The sequence below is a fragment of the Mastigoproctus giganteus genome, chromosome 9 (genome assembly GCF_048544385.1).
Source record: "Mastigoproctus giganteus isolate SK-2022 chromosome 9, ASM4854438v1, whole genome shotgun sequence".
In the NCBI taxonomy this organism is placed as follows: Eukaryota; Metazoa; Arthropoda; class Arachnida; order Uropygi; family Thelyphonidae; genus Mastigoproctus; species Mastigoproctus giganteus.
In genome coordinates, this window is record NC_143583.1 from 20,953,681 (window position 1) to 20,976,052 (window position 22,372).

Here is a 22,372-nt window from a genome sequence, read left to right on the forward strand (position 1 = left end):
TCTTTAAATAGTTTTATAAATGCGAGATGTAACAGAACAATTCAAACAAATATTAAAAATAAATGATAGCTTAAATCTATTTCTTTAAATTGATTTTTTGATTTCTTTAAATCTATTTCTTTCATAACATTTCCTTTTCAAGAAATTGATATGGAAAATTTTGAATTATTATATGACAAATTATCCTCATTTTCAGCTATTTTAATACTTAGCGGAACAAATGTAAAATTTTCCTTAATGGAAATTCCTAATGATGATAGAGTTAAAATTTTTTTAATTGATAAAAACTTGACAATAGTATAATTTTGGACATATTTGTATATTTAAGCAAATATAAAGAATTAGCTACAGTAGCTCTGCTTCTTTTATCGATATTTCCAATAACAATTTACTGTGAGTAAGCTTCTTTAGTGCACTGCATTTTATTAAAAATGAATATTGCAATCAATTAACAGATGAGAACTTAGAGGCAGCAATGAGACTAGCATTGGAAGATAGAATTGAAAGAATTTCCTTTGGAACAATTATTAAAGTAAATAAACATAGTTTATTATATTAAACTAAAAAACAGTTTTGCTTTTCATATTATATACATTTTGGGGTATTATGTTCAGTTGTTGCTGTGTTTTTTTGTTGCATTTGATATTTTATTTTAATAATTTCTAATTTTTTGCATGTTTGTAGATCTTTATTATTATACATTAGATTACCCGAAGCTTAAAAAACCAAAACAGGGTTTATTGCTATATAACACCATGTAATTAATAATAAAGATTATATAATTATTTCTTCATATACAGTTACATACGAAAAGAAAATTTAGAAACTTAAATACACGCATAAGGGTGTTTGACCACCCATCCGATATTTTTTAGTTTTTTTTTTTTTATATTTTCAGTTTAATAGCAAGGTATTGCAGTAGTTACAATTTTACATGATATTGTTCTACAAAACTCAAAAAAAAAAAAAAAAAAAAACTGTTTCTCAGCTGACTTCAAGATAGAATCGTAAATTACATAGCTTCTTATTATTAGTTAAGAGTTTTTACAACCGCTTTAGGAATTTTAATATTATTCCTGTTATATGCATATAAATTCCATCTATCATTGTTATCAGTAAAATGTCTTAAGAAAAAAGGAATTGCCACAGCCACCAGAAAAATCTCATGGCCATTTTCCTAGCCCCCAGGGAAAAAAACTCTTGAGAACCACTGTTCTAGACTGCTGCACCTTTTATAATCATATGTACATACATATATACCTTGGTCATGGTTGAAGTTTTCCACATTAAACAATTTTATCAGACTAAAGTGCTTTAGGGCTTAAGCCTCAAGCATCTCTCATATTGTGGAGTTATACTTCATAACTGTTTTGTCATTGCATCACCAGTGGTACCTACTCACCTGCCAAAGAAGGGCCAAATAGCCCTGAAACGGTGCCGTCTGTCTGGGTGGTGGTATTTGCCGAGAATAAGTGACAATAGTCTTCTCCGTTGGTGTGAAGGTATTCACAATATAAGATATAGCTAAAACGATGCCATTTTTTAGCATTTTTTTAGAATTTCTGTGTACTAATATGCTGCTTTTGCACAATTTTATCAGTAATTGAATTAGAGATAACTCAAAAGAATAATTAGGTTTTGTAAAAACTGATTTCATAAGCCATAAGCCATTCTAAAAATTATGGGCTGCAGTGAAGGGCCACAACAGGAGAATATGTAATTCCAGTTTATAACTATTAGTATATCACATACCCTTCAAGGCATTTGCATGACATGAAAATTGGTCCATGAGCACGCATAATATTAACTAAAATTTTTAAAAGAAACTAATCCTGCTAATCTTAGAAATAAGCACCAAAGGAAAATTTAGTTTCTCTTAATGGAAAATGGAAAGAAATCCAGTGAAATATGCTAGGATGAAATCTAGATTTATATTTATTTATTATTTTATGGAAATAAAACAAAAGAAATGAACTGATGTATTTGTTTTTGTATATTAAATATCTTGTATATTTAATTATAAATTTATATTATTTAATGATATTTATTTCTGTAGGCACAAGGATGGTCGAACATGTTTTAAATTATGTTGAAAATGATGGCAACTTTGACAGCATTTTCTTGTAAGTTAATATTTTATATTTTTTAAAGGGCTTAAAATATAAAATTTTATTTTATGAGCTTAATTTTGACTATTGCTGAGGTAGTAAAAATGAAGATATCAGTAGATGTATCAACAAAATGCCCACAGATTTTTCTGTGAGTTGGGTAAACAGTGAGCTTCAAAATCTGAATGTCTGAAACATCCCAGGGACCAATAAAACTTTATTAAAATTTTGGTTCTGACTTTTCCCCTCTTTTCTTTCATATTCCACTCTTTTTGAAAGACTTGTAGAGCTACCCCAAACTTCATTAAATCGGACCCCATAAGTCCAACAATTATTATTTCTTTGTCCGTCCATCTACTTGTAATAGCTTGACTCTCAGTGGATGAATTTTCATGAAACTGTATATTTCGACCTTTTGGAAAGATGTTGACCTTTCCTGAGTTATATTAAAATTGGAATGATTTATTTTTTCATACATATCACATAGGTTATCCCTATACCATATATTTTAGCTGAAGCGCTGGATATTGTTTATTGCCATGCACTAACTGGAAAAGGCAATGTGGCAGATGTGCAGAAACAAAATTTTCTCAGTTCACATAAGGCATTCTTTTTTTTTTTTTTTTTTTTTATAAATCATGAATTATTACTATTCTCTAATACACCTGAATTATAATGCACTGTGCACATTAACTTGTTAAACGGTATCACTACATCATCTTTTCCCTGAATGTGTCATTGGTGCTTGTTTGTTTGTTTGTTATTTGGTTTTTAGGAGCATTAGCAACTAAGGCCATATTGCTCCTGGATATGCGGTGGTCATTCCCTGACCTTTCCGCATCCTCCGTATTTGGTGGTGACGGGCTCGAACCCCGGTCTAATCAAGAAGCGTGTGCTACGCACTGCTGCTCCTTCCCACCTGGCTACGGAGACGCCTATCCTTGGTGCATTATAGCCTATGTTGCTGATGTGCCATTAAACCAACCAACCAATCAACCCTGGATGTGTATTAGTATTACTATGTAGTTGTAAGAAAGCCACCAGCTTTTGCTGCACTACATAAAAAAGAATAATAAAACAAATAACTAAATAATAAAAATTAATAAAGACTAAAAATAAATAAATAACTTGCATTTCTCCCTCCTCACATAGGTAACTGTGAGCCAACTGTTAAATTTCCCCAAGCTTTCAGCCCCAATTACCCTGCAGAGGTAACTTATTCCAACAATTAATATTTGATTTTGTATTTGAACTTGTAACAGAATTTCAAGGGAAAAAAAATCTATTGGAAGCTGCATTACAAAGTTCTATAAACTGGCATTAAATTGAAATCTTTGTGACCTTTAGTTTGTGCATATATAGAAAAAAAAACACTTGCTCTTCACAACAAATTGTTTTTTGGAAAAAAAAAGTATTATATTTTGCTTCTTCCTTGGAATTTCAAGGAAATTTGACTAGTTGTAACTGTGTTATGTTTCTTAAAATTGTAGTGGTGAAATAATAGTGTATGTGTGTAATAACGCTTATATGAATATGATATTTTAGTATTGTGAACTAGGTAACCTAATTGTCAAGAATAATAAAAAGACTTGGTGAGAAATTTTCATGAACATCAGTAGTTACTGAGTGTTTAAGAATTGGATTTTATTGAAACTAAGCATGCTCAGAAGATGTGGGTAGGAATTTGTCATTGTCATGCACCAGCTGATAATGATTTATTTTTTAATTTCATTGTTTGATTTTGTAAGTAGCATAAATGAAATTGCTTATTCAGGCTTTTTTTATACAGATTAATGTAAAATGTGTATCGGCAAAAAATGCAGTACAGAAATAGGTTTGTGTCATAAACCATGTACCTGAGCAGAACAAAAAAAGAAATTTAAATTTCTTTTAAGGCATGGCCAAAGCAAAATAACTTAAATCTGTTTCATAAGGCTTGTTATTTTCTCAAATGTATCTCATATTAACAAATTTTGACTTTTTTCTTTTAGTAACATGTATAAAATAAGCTGCTTTCAACTAAAAGTGATATGTCAATCATGAAAATAACAATCAAAAAGTTGTAACATGCAGTTTTTAAGTTTTTTTTTTTTTTTTTATTATATGAACTTACATTTATTATGCAAATTAAAATAACATTATCTAAGAGAATAGGCATTTATTTGTTAATAAAATATTCTTTTATTTCTTTATCTAAAACCATGTGAAAATTAGGATTTAAGACCTGCACAGCTAACTGAATGGGACTTGGTTTTTGTTTGAAACTGCTGTCATGCAATAGTTTTCTAATTTGTGGTCTAACAAAGATTCCTCCTTGGAGTTTCGCATAACTAAATTTTTGGAAAATTTTCATTAAGGCCAGATTTATGTGACAGAGGAACAAGTACAAACTGGTAATCCACTAATGGTACATATCTGACATTACTTTTCCCAATAAATAACTCATTCTCGTGCTGTTGTTTTGTTCAGCTATCCCAAGTGTTGAGGAAACAGCAATACTTGGTAATTCCACCTTGCAGTCCTGACTTAATGTTTCTACAGAACTATCAGTGATATTTCACAATACTTTGTTCGTAGTAGTAAACTACAACAGTAGCATGAGAGGCATCAGTTTAATTATATCTCATATTGCGACTACTTCACAACGAGTTACCATGATATTGCACTACCTCAAATAAGTAATGCTTCACCAATGGAGAAGACTATTGTTACTTATTCTCTGCAGACACCACCACCACCCAGACAGCACCATTTTAAGGCTTATTGTCCTATCATCAGTGGGCAGGTAGGTACTCTGGTGATGCAATCATGCCAACCCAGTTATGATGTATAGCTCCACAATATGAGAGATGCCAAATGGTGTACATAGTAATAAAACTAAGAAAATAAATGCACAAGGTGTCATACACTACTAATTAGAAATTCACTACAGAACTATCAGTGACATTTCACAATACTTTGTGTGTAGTACTGAACTCCAACGTTAGTATGAGAGGTATCGATTTAATTGTATCTCATATTGTGACTACCTTCACAACAAGTTACCATGATATTCGAGATAGGGCAATATCGTGGTAACTCACTGTGAAGATAGTCATAATATGAGATACGATTAAATCGATGCTTCTCATACTACTGTTGTAGTTGACTGCTACAAACAGAGTATTGTGAAATGTCACTGATAGTGTTGTAGTGAATTTCTAATTCGTAGTGTATTGCACCTTGTGCATTTATTTTCTTAGTATTATATGTTTCTAATAATATCAGACATTTGTTAGGGATGTATATTGTCCAACCATCATGAGAACCCTGCCAATCATTCTGCCTCCATGGAAATGGAAGAGTTCGTTTTTGTTTGGGTGTTGTGAGCACTAATGTAGGGTTGCTGTAAATGAATACTGAAGGCGGAAACAGAACTTTGTAGAAGTAGCACTAGCTGCTTTCATTTACAAACGTGCACTTATCCAAACTGAAATGAACTATTCTGTGTCCATGGCTGCAGAATGATTAACAGGGCTCTTTCATGGTGTTTGGGGTTTGTGTGTGTGTGTGTGTGTGTGCGTGCATGCGTACATTCTGATTTGTTTTTGTTTTTTTTTATTTTAGGCATGTTCAAGTGAACAATGAAAGTGCCATTGAGTTTTACAAGAAATTTGGATTTGAAATTGTAGAAACAAAACAGCAGTATTATAAAAGGATAGAACCTGCTGATGCTCATGTATTACAGAAAATGCTAAGACCTCCAAGAGAACCTAGAAATAATATTTACTAATAAAACAAATGTTTAGTTAGTAATTCATTTATTATTATTACACATACAAAAGAAGCCTGCCAGTGGTGACCAAGATGAAGAGGAATAACTGTTTTCCACCTGATACCAGAGGATTCCAAGAAACTAGTGTGAACTAGTTCACATAATCTTGAAATTCCATAAAAACACTGCATATAGTTCTTTGAAATGCATGAATTGATTCATTTCTGCATTCATACGTTTAATATTTTATATATATTTTTTAACCCCTGGCTTTTTGGCCGTGAAGGGCATTAAAGATTATCTCTCTCTCTCTCTCTCTCTCTCTCTCTCTCTCTCTCTCTCTCTCTCTCTCTCTCTCTCTCTCTCTCTCTCTCTTTTTTCAGCTGTAACAGATAGAATTAAAAATTGAATTTTATAATATAGTGGTTGTTTTGAGGTACAACTTCTGAAGTGCCTTACTTCAGAAATGGAGGTATGCAAAATTTTAAGTTACATCATGTGTCTCCTTTGCATCATTTTAAGCAGCATTGCCTGTTCAACGACCTCAAACTCTGGTTGCAGGTATGATATCTGATAACAATGGATTTGCCTTGTGAGAGATGCTTGCATTTACATTGACACAGATTCTCTTTCTATAAATGAAACTGAATTGTTTCCATTTGGGTTTTCATGAGCATTATTTTAGATTTTTGTTTTCTAATTTATGTTTTAAATATCATTACTTGCTATTTTACTATTTATTAATAACATGGTTACAAGAAACTCATTAAAACTGCACAACACATTTTTTTATTCAGTTTTAGACATTTACCAAGACCAGGTTTGATTTCTCTTGAATAATGAATCAGATCTAAATGGCAGCATTAGTAATTTAAGAAATGAGCATTTTGAGCATGCATAATTGTTAATATAATTTTTTTTTTTACTGTAATCAGGGGTGGTTGAGGTTAGAGCTGTAGTTGCATAAAAATTTTAATTAACCTAGCCTAGCCTGATGATATAGCTTTTTATAAATCTTGAAAAATGCATTGTGTCCACTATGAATGCATTTGGTTATATAATACTCTGTGATTGAATAATTTAACTTTCTGGCTGAATAATGCTAGTTTGGTTTAGTGTCTTTAACAGCTAAAGGTATTTACAAATTTACTAGCTCTTTAATAACAGTCATATGAAAATATTACCCTCCTAGGGTAAAAATGAATAGTTTAAAGTAAACTTTAACAGAAATTAGAATAAATAAATTTCTTTTATGGAAACAAATTGATGTTAGATCTGTTAGGGTTTTTTTTTTTTTTTTTTTTTTAAGCATGAATACTTGTCTGTAAAATCCATTCAACTGATTTCAAAGATATCACTTAAACTTTTAAGATTTTAATATCATATAAATATAAAATGGATATTTTATATAATTAATCAACTTGATAGTATATAACAGAGCTATGATGCCCAATACGTTCTACATTGATATCAATATTTGTAGAAGAATAAGAGAAATTTACCTCAATATGATAACGTAGAACACTTCAGTATGATACTCTGCAGAAATTAAAACAAATAAGATTAACACAAAATGATTCCAGTAAAAAATCAATTTGAAAACAATTCAAAAATTAATTAATTCAAAAAAACAATTTAAAAAGTTTTAATGTAGATTTTGAAGGAAGGAAAATAGTTCAAAATTTACGTTTAAATTTTTTAAATTGTTTTTTGAATTTTAAATTAATTTTTGAATTATTTTCAGTTTTTTTGTTTTTTTTTTACTGTAGTCATTTTGCGTTAATCTTTTATTTGTTTTAATTTCGGAGAGTATCATACTGAAGTGTTCTACGTTATCATATTGAGGTAAATTTCTCTTATTCTACAAATAATTAATCAACAAAATTTCAAAAGTATATATTAAATTGAAATAAGCTTTAGTAATGAAATGACCATCAGATAATCATTATGGTTTCCCATAATTGAAAATTGTGTGATTATTTTGCTTATTTTAAATGAAATATTGCCTATATCATTACATTTATTTCATAACATGATAATTTGTTAAAAGGCACAGTGAGTTAAAAATTTCACTAAATATAATATCCTGGTGCTATGTGAAATGCAGAGCGTAGAAAGCTTGTTATAGTTTTGTCAACAACTGAATGCAGGTCTGTTATATTCAATATTATCTTAATAATAAAGAGGATAACATTGTTTGAAACTTAACTGACCTTTACAAAAGACTAATTGCTCAATTTGTAAATCTGACCACATTAAAAAATTATTATATAAAGGTAACACTGCCAATTGCTATAACAAATAGTTCAGTTTACAGTCATTCTTCACATAAAATTCTTCACGTTCATTTCACATAATGTTTTATGTTTTGGAGATTTAAAGTATATAATGCTGTCTAAGCATTTAGTTTCATGAAGTGATGTGCTGAAATAAATGTAATGATAAACAGTAACTATTGTGATTAAAATTTAAAACAAACAAAATTTCTGTAATCACAAAACTGCCTTGGTGGAATAGGTTAGGCAGCATTTGTGGAGTGTGTGGACTTTTGAATTAAGTTAGAATGTCTAAAATTGTCCATCCACATAATTGCATTCCTCAATTATGCAAAATATGACCATGTTTTCAGTCTTGTTAAAAAAACAGAAATTCAGATTATCTGTCAAGAGATGTAGAGGATATTTTGGTTTTATAATGTAAAAAAATGGGTCTGCACTGTGAGTACTTTTAATGCAATTTCTATGAGAAAGTATCAGGCATTCAAAAATCAAAGAAGGCTGCTGCTCTTTTTTTTTTTTTTAAGTGTTCCATATTGAAATAGTAGATAAAAAAAAAAAACATTTCATATGTGTTTTACACATTCTGATAGGTATTTATGTAACATTTCTTTTAATAGAGCTCTATATTTCAATGTTTGAAATTAAAAGTAACATTAATTAATCATTTTGACCTTTCAATACTCTTATTTCACATAAATTTAAAAATACAAATTCTTATTTCTTACAAATTGAATATATTTTTATTAACAATTTAAAGCTCTGAAATCTCTGTTGACAGTTTACTTTTTTTGAATGAAAACTCATGAACAAACTAAAATGTCTGTAAATATGCCAGAACTTGGCACTGTTAATAAATAAATATACAGTAAAAGTTCCATAATGCAGTATCTGATTTGCAGATACTGGATAGATTATCAGACTTTTTTTTTTTTTTTTTTTTTTTTGACTTTTATATATCGTTCCCCCCCTCTCAAATGCTGATGCATAAGATGGAGCTTTTGCTTCAGAGCAATAAATTCTTGCTAAGTTCAGTTTGACATAACAGTAATGCACAATACAGACATTTCTTTTCAAAATAAGACATGTTTGCATTATATAATTAATAGCATGAGGAAGTTTAGAAGGGAATGGAATTGTCTGTTGCTGCTGATGGTAAGCAAATTATTGACTCACTGATAATTAGGAGTGGGGAACTAAAAAGAATTTCTCAGTTCCATGGTTCTTACATGAAGCATTAGGTTGACAATGTGTTTTGATTATCATTTTGTAAGCAACACCAGTTCAACCCGTTTCATCTGTTTATTTTACCCAGGAAAATAACTGCTGAAAGATTATTCATTTGTGACAGTATAATATATATCTTATCCAGCTTTATTCATATGTACATGTTCATAACTTGGGGAGCAACCCTGTATTTTTTCATCTCTCGTGTCTTGATTTCTGTTGTTTAAGTACACCAGCAATAATTAATTTGTCATTTATAATTAATTCAGCATATATGACAAAAGTTAATCATGTAATGAAATTTAAAAGTTTCAATTTTTACAGTTTAATTATCAGGGATAGTCAGATCATATCTTAGCATAAGTTTGATTGTATCTGCAAGCACTTTGATTTTGGAAGTCATAGCAAAGTTTTCCAGTGGGACCATAGTACTGTATGCAAACACAGTGATAACAATGATTTTTGATCACTGTTATCATGGCTGAATTTAATGTTGCCACTTCTACTGTATATGACTAAATTAAAGAGGTAGGGAAAACCAACTGAAAGGTCCTTTTCTGTTATCCTCTGCCTGTAAGTTACAAACAAGTCTAAACCTAACATAAGCTAACCAGTGTATTTATGTATATTTATTTATATCTATATGCATTGGCTAGGTTAGGTTAAACTTACATTTAACTGAACACTGCACTAGTGAGAGGATAATAGATGTAATATTGAAACAGCTGAAGGTTGTTTTATTGCTAATTTTGTCTCTGTACTTTACAGCTTTGTGTAATTTTTTTTGTTATTTTATTACATAAAACAATAGCTAGATAAAATATAAAATAATAGTATACAGACAAACCAAAAATTTTGGGTTACATGAAGGTTTCAAAAGTAGTTTTAGATAAATGCCCAGTAATTCCTAATATCTGATAATCTGTAACTGCCACAGTGCTGTGGATGCCTAATTATCAGACTTCTGCTGTATTATTATAATTTAATATATATTAATTTATATGAAACAAAAACTCTACAGATCTATGGATCCCTTAGAGTTATTGCTTATTTAACTGGTAAAACTTGTGAAAAAATGCAGTTATGGTTCTATACTTGTCATTTATGTACAAGTAAAATCATTAACTGTGTATGGTCAGGTGCAGATTTGCACAACTACAAACAACGATCAGCATGCTGAAACTGCACATGTAATAATATAATTTTGCGATCTTGCACCACTGTTATTGTAACTAGCTGCAGTTAACCAGCAAACTGAACATGGAGATCTAGGTTCACTGATATTTACATGTGCATATGGGAATCCAGAAAAATGATCATCAGGTCATACAGCTTCATTGGGGTAGAAGACATTTGCAACTCAGTACCTCTATGAATGCTTTGTTAAACATGTTGCATTTTGTTAGGCCTTTGCATGGATGAGAATGTGCAGGATTATAGCAGCTCTATGAATTATAATTTAGTTTTAATTTTAAAAACATTACCCATAACAGCAATTACAGGTAATGATTTTTGAAACTAGAAAGCTAACAATCAAAATTCAAATTGCAATCACCTCTTTCTTATACTGCAAGTCACCACTGGTTAAAATAGTTATTATAGTATGGTATTATTGTATATTTATATCTAGGTATACTTACATATACCTTATCTGAAGCTTTTTTTTTTTTTTTCTTTCTTTCTTTCTTATATACACTTCCTACAACTTTATTAGAAGCAGTGGATTGTTTTACATATCGACACATTTGGTCTTCTTTTGGATAAATCTATCAAATGTAACATAACCTACTTTGTGAATGAAAGTATTCAAAATTTCATATCATTTGTCTCCTTTGCATCATTTTAAGGTAGTGTTGACAATTCAATGAAGCTGAACTCTGTTTTGCAGGTATGATATCATATCAAAAAAATTAATATTATTTAGTGGAGTTCAGCCATCAAAATTATATTGGTATTGGAATAGCTTTCCAGATTTGTGGGATTTTGAGATGAAGCGACTGAAAACCAAGATGTTTTAATCAACTTCATGTTCCTTTTACCACTGTGCCTTTATACACATGTGCCATTCTGTATCAGTCCATGCTCTTCATATTTCTTCTCTTATTTCAGATATATCTAATATTAATTACTGATTGCTAGTTCCTCTTTGACACCTAATATTCTTATAACAGTTGTTAAAAACTCAAGCATACTACTTAGGATGCACGAATTTTAATTGGTCTGTATTTTGTAAGACTGTTTGTGTATGTGACAAAACTTGCTGTTTTCATTTGATTTTGCAGGATCATTGTGTCACTCTTTATGCTTAATATTTTTCACTCAAATTGCCATTGGGTACTACTTTGAATCCATTAGTACTTAATCTTTTGTAGTCCTCACAAAATAATTTTTGATTATTTAATCAGAAGTTGTTTTGTAAGAGGGAACGAGCAAGATTGTAAACACTAAAGGACAAATGAATGTGTTACTCCTAATGATGGCAAAATAAATATTTGAGCAAAAAAAATTAAGAAATATATTAACAATGTATACTGACTTTTTTACTGTTATCATGGAAAGAAAGTTTGAAATATATATCATGAATTATTTGGAAAATTAATATAAAGTACTTTATTTTTCCCATCTAGTTTGTGTGCAGACATGCGTATGCACTCATAGAATCTTAATTTTTGTAAAGAATGTTTCTATGAAGTTGTAGGGCAGTGTTTACTAATAAAAATTATATGCATCAGTTTTGCTTTAGCTTTAAATTTTCAAAGATAATAAGTACAAATATATAAATAAAGTTGTGCACCATTATGATTATCTAAATTTGAGAAGTGAATTCAGATGACATGCATCTGTATAAAATACTTGAAAACAAACTTGAATTCATAAAATTATGTATAAACTTTATATATAAAATAAATACTTAATTTCATAAAATTATTCATATTGGTATCCATTAGTAATTTATTTACAAGTTGTTGAACCTGCTGCTTTAAAATACAAAATACATTTTTAATTTTCAGAGTGTGAAACTATTTTGTTCTATTTCTTTGATCTATTTACTTTTTTTTCTTTGATAAAGCGAAACATATCTGATTGCAGTTTAAATTTTACATAATTAATAGTAATGTCAGTGGTGTAGTGTTTTTATGAATAACTTTTTTCAAAGTTCAGAATTATTATTATTATATATTTTTTTTTTTCTGTCCTGTTGGATAAAAGTTTGTTTATATTTTTGTAAATACTGGCCCTATTATTTAATATTTCTGTTTGTTTTCTATGTCAAATTACTTTTTCAAACAGTTTGAGCAAGAAATGAAATAGTACTATTGCAGGAATGAATTTTTAGAGTAAGAAAATGAATGAGATTAGATGTGGTTGGGGAGGAAAATATGAACAAAAATTATATTACTGTATAATACTGCATAAGATTAATTACAGATAAAGCTCATACCTCAGTATTCTTTGATTGTAGATTCCTGGAGGAAAACAGCCTGATTAGTTCTGACCGTAAAATAACTGTCATTGAAAATTAATGTCAGGATTATAAGTATTTTTTAATTTTCTTAATTTATTAGCTTACAGATTTTGAATAAAAATCTATAGAATTGGATTTTTTTTTTTTTTTGCATTCTACAGAAATCTTTCTTTGAATCTTTGAACAATCTGTAATGGCTTGTTAAATCTTAATTACAGTTAAGTTTCATTTATTGTCCTTATAGTTTTCTAAAAGGTAAGTGATTAAAAATTATGGAATTATCATAATCTGATTGCAATGAGATGTTTATTTTGTGGATAATTAATAAGCATAGATTTATCATAGACCTAGTTTAAATAACTACATTGCACAACTCATCAAAAATACCTAGTGGGGACTGAGGTTTTTTAGTATCTGCCTTCAACTTGTCCAGAGTTAAAACAAAACAGCCTGTTTAGTTCTAAACTAGTCAACTAAAATCCAAGCTAAATAGTCTGTTTAACCTCTGCCACTAGTCAAGGTAGGAGGCAGAGACCTTTCAAACTTTTTTGTGATTTGAGTTGTGCGGTGTAATTGCATAAATTGCGTCTGCAGTAAATCCATGTTTGTTAATTATATTGTGGTGCTAAGTGCATGATTTATGTACCTCATGGCATCCTGTCATATCGACCTTGGTCAGTTCCTCTTAAATCACTGCTCAGAATGAGGCCTGGGCCATATCAAGGAATTGAATAAATATATAAAGGATATTAGTAAAGTTAGTATATAATAAGTTAATACCTAAAATGTATCATTTAAGTTTATTAATAAAAAAAAACAAACAAAAGATATAGTAAAAACAGACGTTATTATTGTTTCTTATTGCCTTTGTATAATGAGGAATAGTTATTTGCCATTTGCCCGTGCAAGCTTTTTTTCTACTGATTTATATTTCAGCTTAATTCTGACAAATAATCTAGTTCCTTGACATTTTTAAACATGCTTAAATTTAACATAAATATGCTTTAATTTTTGATTTTTACAAATGTTTTATTACTTGGTTATGTAAGTATACAGTATTAGCAAAATTTTTCTGGATTTCTCTCTCTCTCTCTCTCTCTCTCTCTCTCTCTCTGTGTGGTGATAAAGAATGTTTCTTTAATTTTTTGAGGTATGAAAGAAATGGTTGCTTTTCCAGTTATTAAAATGCGCCTGTGCAGAAATTTATATGCAGCATAATACTAATTTGTTAATATTATAAGACTTTCAAGGGGGAAAATGTGAAATTTTAAAATGGACAAAATTAACAAAACAAAGTATACATTCAAATAAATTATTGAATAAATTGAAAATAAACTTATATATGTCTGTGTATATGTGTATATAATTGACATGTAAACATGTTATAGTGCATTCATTTCTTTGATTATCATAAACAGGAAAAATTTGTAGAATATTCTGGTATAAAACTCAGTAAATGGTGCAAACTACCCACTTTATTAGCATCAGTTTTATTACCTACTGGTGGCAAATGATATCTCATATGGAATGTTTAGTAAGAGCTCAATGACTAGGAGTTACCAAATTGTGTGCAATAAGTTAGTGGATTTTTCTGGACATGTTTTTCTGTAAGGTGTTTATTTAAACAATGTTTGAATAGGAAAGAGAATGCATTTTTAATAACATACTTGTGTGAAATATTTATTGCATTACCATTTCTGTGTTACTATTTAATTAATATGTAATGCAAAAGATTTTAAAGAGTGCTGTTTAGCAGCAAAGATGGGAAAATTAGATTTTCTGAATAGTGCTCTAGGAAAACAATACAGGAAGCAGTTGACAATCTTAAACTTCTGTTAACATAACTTGCAATTGTTTTAGATGTATACATTTTTAACATTGCATTTGCTGAAAAAAGTGCAATTCATTGGAGGCAAATGAAGTGGAAAGAAGCATTCATTAGAAACAGTTGATGCCAAAATCAAAAGAGATACTAATTCTACATAATGTGATACAAGTGTTTGTGTATATGTGCATGTATTGAGATTGTATGCTTGGCTGAAAATAAGGAAATCTAAGATTTTTTTTTATTCTAACAATTATGGGACAACTGAGTCATTTAATATATTAAATAAGATTGTGAATCTTAAAGCATTTGTTTGTTAATTGACTATATAGCTCAGATTATATTGGATCAAGGATTTTTAGTCATTTTTCAGTCCCAGTTGATATCAAATTCAATTATATGCTGTGAACAAATCAGTTCTATTAGAATAGTTTAACACCCCTATGGAACAGTAACTGTTGACTGTGAGGAAGAGATTTTCAACTGCCTATGCCTTAAAAATTCCTTAGACTCTGATGGATCAGTCAGAGGCACAAACTCTTTCTAATGGATGATTCAGTTCTTGTATCTTTTAAGGTATTTTATTTCAGCATGGATAGTTACCAAATAAGTTGGACTTAAGCATTCAGATTTAGGTAGTAGGTACAACTTATGAAGTGCCTTACTTCAGAAATGGAGATACACTAAATCGAAAGTTACTTGCACAGTCTCATTAAGGTTGCTATTTTTCTTTAATTTTTATGGTAAACAGGCTGCTATCACATTTAAGATGTGGGCTAAGTGAAAAAATATGCTGAAACAGTTTCTTTATCTCATTTACTTGCCGAATTGCCTGCTGGAATGAACTTTTGGCTGCTTTATTGTCTTCATATATTAATATTAAAAGCTTAAAAATGAGTTCACTATGAATGTAAAATTTCTGTCTGGGTGCTCTCATTTCTGCTGTCCATAGCAATTATGTTATACCGTAAGTTCTGAATGACAGTATTAGACATTTACAGTTAAGTGTGCATTTGCAAACAATTCTTGTATATGATTCAAGTATAATTAAAACATTCAAAATGAATGATTAATATTTCTGTAGAATACCTTTAACAATTTCACAAACAAAATAAATCCATTGTTTCATACTTTTGGACATGATTATTATAGTCACACTTATGCATCTCAACAAGCATGTTATGTCCAGTGCTAAGTGATTTGTTTTCTGGGTGTCATCAGTGTGATCCAGCAATAGCCAATGGGCTTATTGTGTGCAGAATAAAAGAATTGTAAAAAAAAAAAAAAAAAAAAAAAAAAGTAAATACTATGTTTATGCACATAATTGTTGCCATTTTGTTTTGGTTATGAGGATAAACAGCAGTGTCAAATGGGAAAGCAAAAATTTAGGCGCATTTAAAATTCTAAATGAGTTTTGACACACCAAGTGTGCCCTTTTCATTACTGACATCAAATGGCAGGTTTCCAGTTCTCAGATAAATGGGAAAAAGTGGTTATTTTCAACATTTGCATTTTCTTATAGACAGCAACAGTAAAGCTGTGCTCAGTTATATGTTGCATAATTATCATTGTTAAAATAGTATAAAATACTTGAAAATTATAGATCTGAAATTTTTTTACACATGATTGATAAAATGATCACTTTGAATGCAAGTATTTGATTATATCAGTAGTGGCAAAATGATGTGTGGAAGAAAACATACAACATCAACCAAAAAAAACTGCATGCTTCATTTACTTGTTCTAATAATTTTCAGTCCTTTAAATTTATTCAAACTAACCAATTCCACAATAGAAGGAAGTTTATTCCAATAATTAGTTTTTCTGGATACTGAAAATTTGTCTTACAACCATCCTTTTCCACTTTTAGAGTAAGAGTGCCATCAGCATTTAGTTTACTCATCCATTTAAAGTCTTAAACACTAAAGTCATGTTTCCTTGCAAGTTTTTAGTTGCCAGATGCAGCAATTTAAAGAACTTGGTTAAGTTGTTAACATACCCTTTTGTGCCCCCTAAGGCTGCATTTAGTACTGCAATACAAGCTGTTGGCATCACTTAAAAATTGGTTTTTGGATTTCTGTAATAATTTCAAATAATTTTACACCAAAAGAATTAGAGAAAGATTTTCTTGGAACTTTGATATTTCCTGCACCTATTAGGCTTCTTGTAAGACTGCTAACCAAGGCCATTGATGTACCTGTTACTTTTGCAGGGCACATAGGTGCTTTTTCAGGACTTGATAATGAGCTCCAGAATGAAAGGTGTCAGGTTGGTTGAATAATGAATACATAAGCTACTTAATTTGCTTATTAGTTAAGTTTAATTGAAATCACAGTATTCATAAGATGAAATCTTGATATTGAGCACCAATTTAATTTTTGATTTGGTGATTCAAAATATCAATTTTTTTTTTCACAATCTTTAAATTTGCCTGGTTGCTTTGAGTTCATGCAATTCAAACCAAAAGTTCACTGTAAGCCTTGGCAGAAGTCAGTGGATCACACTACTTATAAAAATGTCATTTTCACTATAACTGCAGTACATAAATTGGAAGTTAATAGAACTGATTTTAAGAACTGAACTCGTCTATTTTAAGTGTTAACACTTCAATCAGGTCTCCTTGCAAGTTTTTAGTTGCCAGATGCAGCAATTACAGAACTTGGTTAAGCTGTGAACATACCCTTTTGTGTCCCCTAAAGCTTCATTTAGTACTGCAATACAAGCTGTTTGATTCACTTCTGCTATAAACTAGGTGCAATCTTTGAGGGTAAGAAGTACATGTGCTGATGTAAATATAGAAGGCTGGTGACTAGCAGTAAATGAGGTAGAAACCTTTTTACAGTAGAGCCTCTGACTATTAGGACTGCAATTTCTTACTATATCTGGCATTATTCCCCAGTTAAAGGCAGGACCATTTCAAGGTGCATTGCCTCAAGCAATAGCACACCAATGTTTAATAATTGTAGAGTTGCAAAATTCCAGTTTGCACACCAAAATGAAAGCTTAAGCAGTAATGTTTTAGAATGTTGCAATGCAGTGCAGGTTGGAATAGCTGAAATGGAAATAATCAGATCAGGAAATGCAACAACATCACTATCCAAAAGAGAATTTGTCACTAACCTCTTGCCTCTCCCAACAGTCAAACTGCTGTTAAATTTGCCTAGTCTTGCATGTTTGCCATCCTGAAAACATGCTGCATGAATATACACATGCAAATGACATATAGAGAGGATAAATAGACTGGTAATACAAATGATGTGGAAGAAACAGGAAGAATGTGCTGATGTAAATATAGAAGGCTGGTGACTAGCAGTAAATGAGGTAGAAACCTTTTTACAGTAGAGCCTCTGACTATTAGGACTGCAATTTCTTACTATATCTGGCATTATTCCCCAGTTAAAGGCAGGACCATTTCAAGGTGCATTGCCTCAAGCAATAGCACACCAATGTTTAATAATTGTAGAGTTGCAAAATTCCAGTTTGCACACCAAAATGAAAGCTTAAGCAGTAATGTTTTAGAATGTTGCAATGCAGTGCAGGTTGGAATAGCTGAAATGGAAATAATCAGATCAGGAAATGCAACAACATCACTATCCAAAAGAGAATTTGTCACTAACCTCTTGCCTCTCCCAACAGTCAAACTGCTGTTAAATTTGCCTAGTCTTGCATGTTTGCCATCCTGAAAACATGCTGCATGAATATACACATGCAAATGACATATAGAGAGGATAAATAGACTGGTAATACAAATGATGTGGAAGAAACAGCAGCTGGTTTGGTAGTTGTGCTGACTCTGGAAGAGGAAGCAGCATAAAATTTTGAATAAAATATTGAGTTTGAAGTGACTAACAAATGTATAGCTGCTTGCAAAAATCAGACTAACATGTCTGTATAAAACCATTTCCTACATTGGAATCTTAAGAAATAATTCCATTGCAATATCAGTGGTCATGGTAAGGATATATATAGTAGTGACAGCAATAAAGCATCAACCGAAAAAAGCTCCCACATCTACCCACCCCCATAATTTCTTTAGTTCTTCCTTGAATTTATTCAAACTGCCTACAATGCAAGATGGAGGTTTGTCTCAAGAATCAACCACCTGCTGGCTGAAGGCAAATAACATCCTGCAACCAAGCATAAGGAAGATTTCCAGCAACATTGAGCCTGCTCAGTCCATTCAAAGCCTTAAAACACCTTATCAGATCACTGCAGGTTGCTAGGCTCCAGGTGCTGCAATTTGCAGAAGTGAAGCATGTCTTGGTAAGACCACCCTTTTGTTACCATCACCAATTCCATTGCCTTTCTTTGCACCCATGCAAAGAAAGGTAAGATTAGTGGAGCTTGTTACAGTGACTCTCATTAACCACCCAAATATTGCCACAGGTGAACTCCAAGAGAAAGAAGGGCTTTGTACACATAGCTTAGGGCCACAAGTTTAAATCGGCCTTGTCACAGACACCACCGTACTGCACCCTAAACTCTACAAACAGCAACTAATGACGAAATGAACAAAGCTGCAGAACATCTATATGGATATAAATGCGATTTAAAGTTTTTCTTCAGTGCTCGACTCCTGTCTTTCAGGCTAGCTGGACATTTTGCATCAGGGCACATGCTAGGCCACTGCTTACAAAGGGTACTAGGAAAGTTTTGCAATATGACGCAACAATGAATCACAGGAAGCTGCATATTGAGACATGTTCATACGTGCATAATAGCCGCCGCGCCAAGTCGATGGGCTCAGTTATTCATTAGTAGTGAGAGTGTAAAGTGCTTGTGATGGCATCGTGGTCACGAAATGAGATGAGGACAGTTTTGCGGTATAATTTCGTGCGTGGTTTAACCATAGACCAGTGCTTAGAAGAAATGACTCTTGCACTAGATGGATTGTCCACATCGTACAACGATATTCAGGTGGTATAGAGAATTCCAAAGGGGAAATTTCACTCTGGAGGATTCTGAGAGGCCGGGAAGGCCACGAACGTCAGTTACGGAGGAAAACGTTACTGCTGTGAGGAAAATGCTTGACGAAAACAGGCGAGTGACCTACCAACAGATAGAGGATACTTTGGGCCTAAATGCACCAGCAATTCGTTCGATTCTGCAAGATCATTGGCACGTGAAGAAACTTTGTTCTCTCTGGGTGCCGCATCAACTGACTGAAGAGCAGATGACACGACGTGTGACTTGGTGCCGGGAGATGTTAAAAAAGTTTGATAAGGGACAATTTCGGTATGTGAACAACATCGTGACAGGTGACGAGACTTGGCTGTACTATTACGATCTGCCGACCAAGGCTTGAAACAGAGTTTGGGTCTTTGATGATGACGACACACCCGTAATTGTCAGAAAATCCCGATCTGTAAAGAAGAAAATGATAGCTGTATTTTTCAAATCGAGTGGAATTGTGGAACGTGTTGTTTTGGACACGCAGAAGACAGTCACAGCTAAGTGGTATACTGAACAATGCCTGCCTAAAGTCATTGGATCTATGAGGAACCTACGGCCAAAGTCAAGAATGGACACCTGGTACCTCCACGATAATGCTGCAGCTCACCGCGCCAAAGCCTGCATCGAATATTTGACCACGACAGGACTGAAACTTCTCGAGCACCCTCCCTACAGACCAGACCTTGCTCCCTGCGACTTTGCACTGTTCCCGCATGTGAAAATGAAGCTAAAAGGGAGGCAGTTTTCCAGTGATGAGGACCTCCTACGAGCTTGGGATAACGAGTGTGCTTCACTCCCTAGTGAAACTTGGCAGAACTGATTTAAAGATTGGTTTCGGAGGATGGAGAGGTGTATTGAATGTAGAGGAAATTACTTTGAAAAAATTAAATAAACAAAGCTGTATTGCAAAACTTTCCTAGTACCCTTTGTATTAAATTAGATAAAACATTCAACTTAAAATAGGAAAGTTCTGCTCATTCTTCACAACTGCAGTTCATAGCAATGTCCCACATTTAAAAGTGATTGAAGTACTAATCTTTTTACCTCCAAATATGACTTCTGTAGTATGTCAAGTAGTACAGAGCAGGGAAGCGATTCGGAATTCGAAACATTTATCGTTAGTTGGTGGCAAAAACGTATCAAAACGATCTTCAAAACTGCAGTTCGAAAAAATCTCGATGCTAGTTGGATGATTGCAAAAAAAAAAAAAAAAATAGGCTAGAGACTGATATGACAATGTACAGGTCGCACTACATACCAAGCGGTTGGAACGATACCTGGATATTCAGGTCACAGAACAGCGATTAGCAGACCAAAGAAGGACCATCGTTGTGAAGAACCTAATAGCTCCTGCCATCTTGGAAAAAATCAAGCAGGATGTCAGCGATGAACTACAAAGAATGTGGTCAATATGGAACAAGAGGAGGAACAACAAGAAGAAATACAGCCCAGAGTAGCTGAAGTGGAAAGAGACAAAGTCACGCTGTCCAGAGTGGAAGAAGGCCCTAACGGAATTCAAAGGAATGGACCCCATGTGATACCTAAGCAGAGGCCAAATAAAATCCTGTGGAGAGTAACAGACCTTTTAATCGGCAAATAATGCCACATTACCTTGAAAACAATGGTGCAGCATTGGAGGCTATCCACACAGCTGTATACTGTGCTACCATAGCAGCTACTGGGATTAATGGAAAAGAAACGAGAGACCAGCAGCAGAATCGAAAACAGAAGGAACTGCCAGCTTGGAGAAGAAAACTTCAGCAAAATAGAGAAGAATTAAGAGTCAAGATAGGTCAGTTGACCCGGTACCAACAGGGTAATAAAAGTAAGAAATTTATTGGAAAGGTGAAGAGCATCCTCAAGAGAGCCAGCAAACATGAGACCGGAAATCAGAATAGGAGAATGCTTGGACACACTGAAGCATAACCTCACACTCAGAAAGAGACTGCAGATACAAAGAGAGAGCTCCCAGAAGAAAATCAACAACCGAATCTTCGATGAGGACCAAAGAGTCTGCTACAGGAAACTGGGTGAAGATGAGAAAGCAGGAAGCGGACCACAGAAGAAGACGATCGAGGCGTTCTGGGGAATTATCTGGAGCAGTGAAGTAAGACAACAGCAGAGTACCCTGGATAGAAGTAGAACGGAAGAAAACCAAGGACATAGAGGTGGGAGGTGCGAGAAGTAGTAGTAAAACAGTCGATCAGGAACACCCACAACTGGCGAACCCCAGGAATTGATAACATCCACAACTACTGGTACAAGAAGTTCATCTGCACACACAAGCCCCTAGCAGAGCAGTTCACTCGATTCCAACGATGTACAAGATCCTCACCAACTGCATAACCAAGAAGATATCAGACCACTTAGAGAGTCAAAACATAATGACCGAAGAGCAGAAAGGATGCAAGGAGCAATTAACCGTAGATGCCGCAGTTATGGAGCAAGCCTACAAGAAGCACCGCAACCTATACACGGCCTACATCAATTACTGTAAGACCTTCGACTCCGTACCTCGTAGCTGGCTATTAGAGACACTGAAGATCTACAAGGTCAATCCGGTAGTGACAAACTTCCTAGGAGCAACAATGGCGAAATGGAGTACCACCATTAAGGTCCAGAACATCACAACCAGGCCAATCTCCATTAGAAGAGGAATCTTTCAGTGAGATGCTCTGAGTCCACTGTGGTTCTGTTTATCATTCAACCCGCTAATCACCGTGCTTAACGGCAGCAATATGGATATAATCTCAAAGAAGGAAG

General features: G+C 32.6%; 1 protein-coding gene across 1 annotated transcript in view; it reads left to right on the forward strand.

The window, feature by feature from the left end:
• The window catches only part of san (Probable N-acetyltransferase san), a 91,536-nt gene extending 85,561 nt beyond the window's left edge, over positions 1-5,975 (forward strand). The window contains exons 4-5 of the mRNA XM_090381214.1: positions 2,057-2,123; positions 5,715-5,975. Coding sequence (XP_090237340.1) covers positions 2,057-2,123; positions 5,715-5,880 — 233 coding nt within the window. The 3' untranslated portion in view covers positions 5,881-5,975. The remainder of the gene's footprint in view (positions 1-2,056; positions 2,124-5,714) is intronic.
• The last annotated feature ends 16,397 nt before the right edge of the window (positions 5,976-22,372 follow it).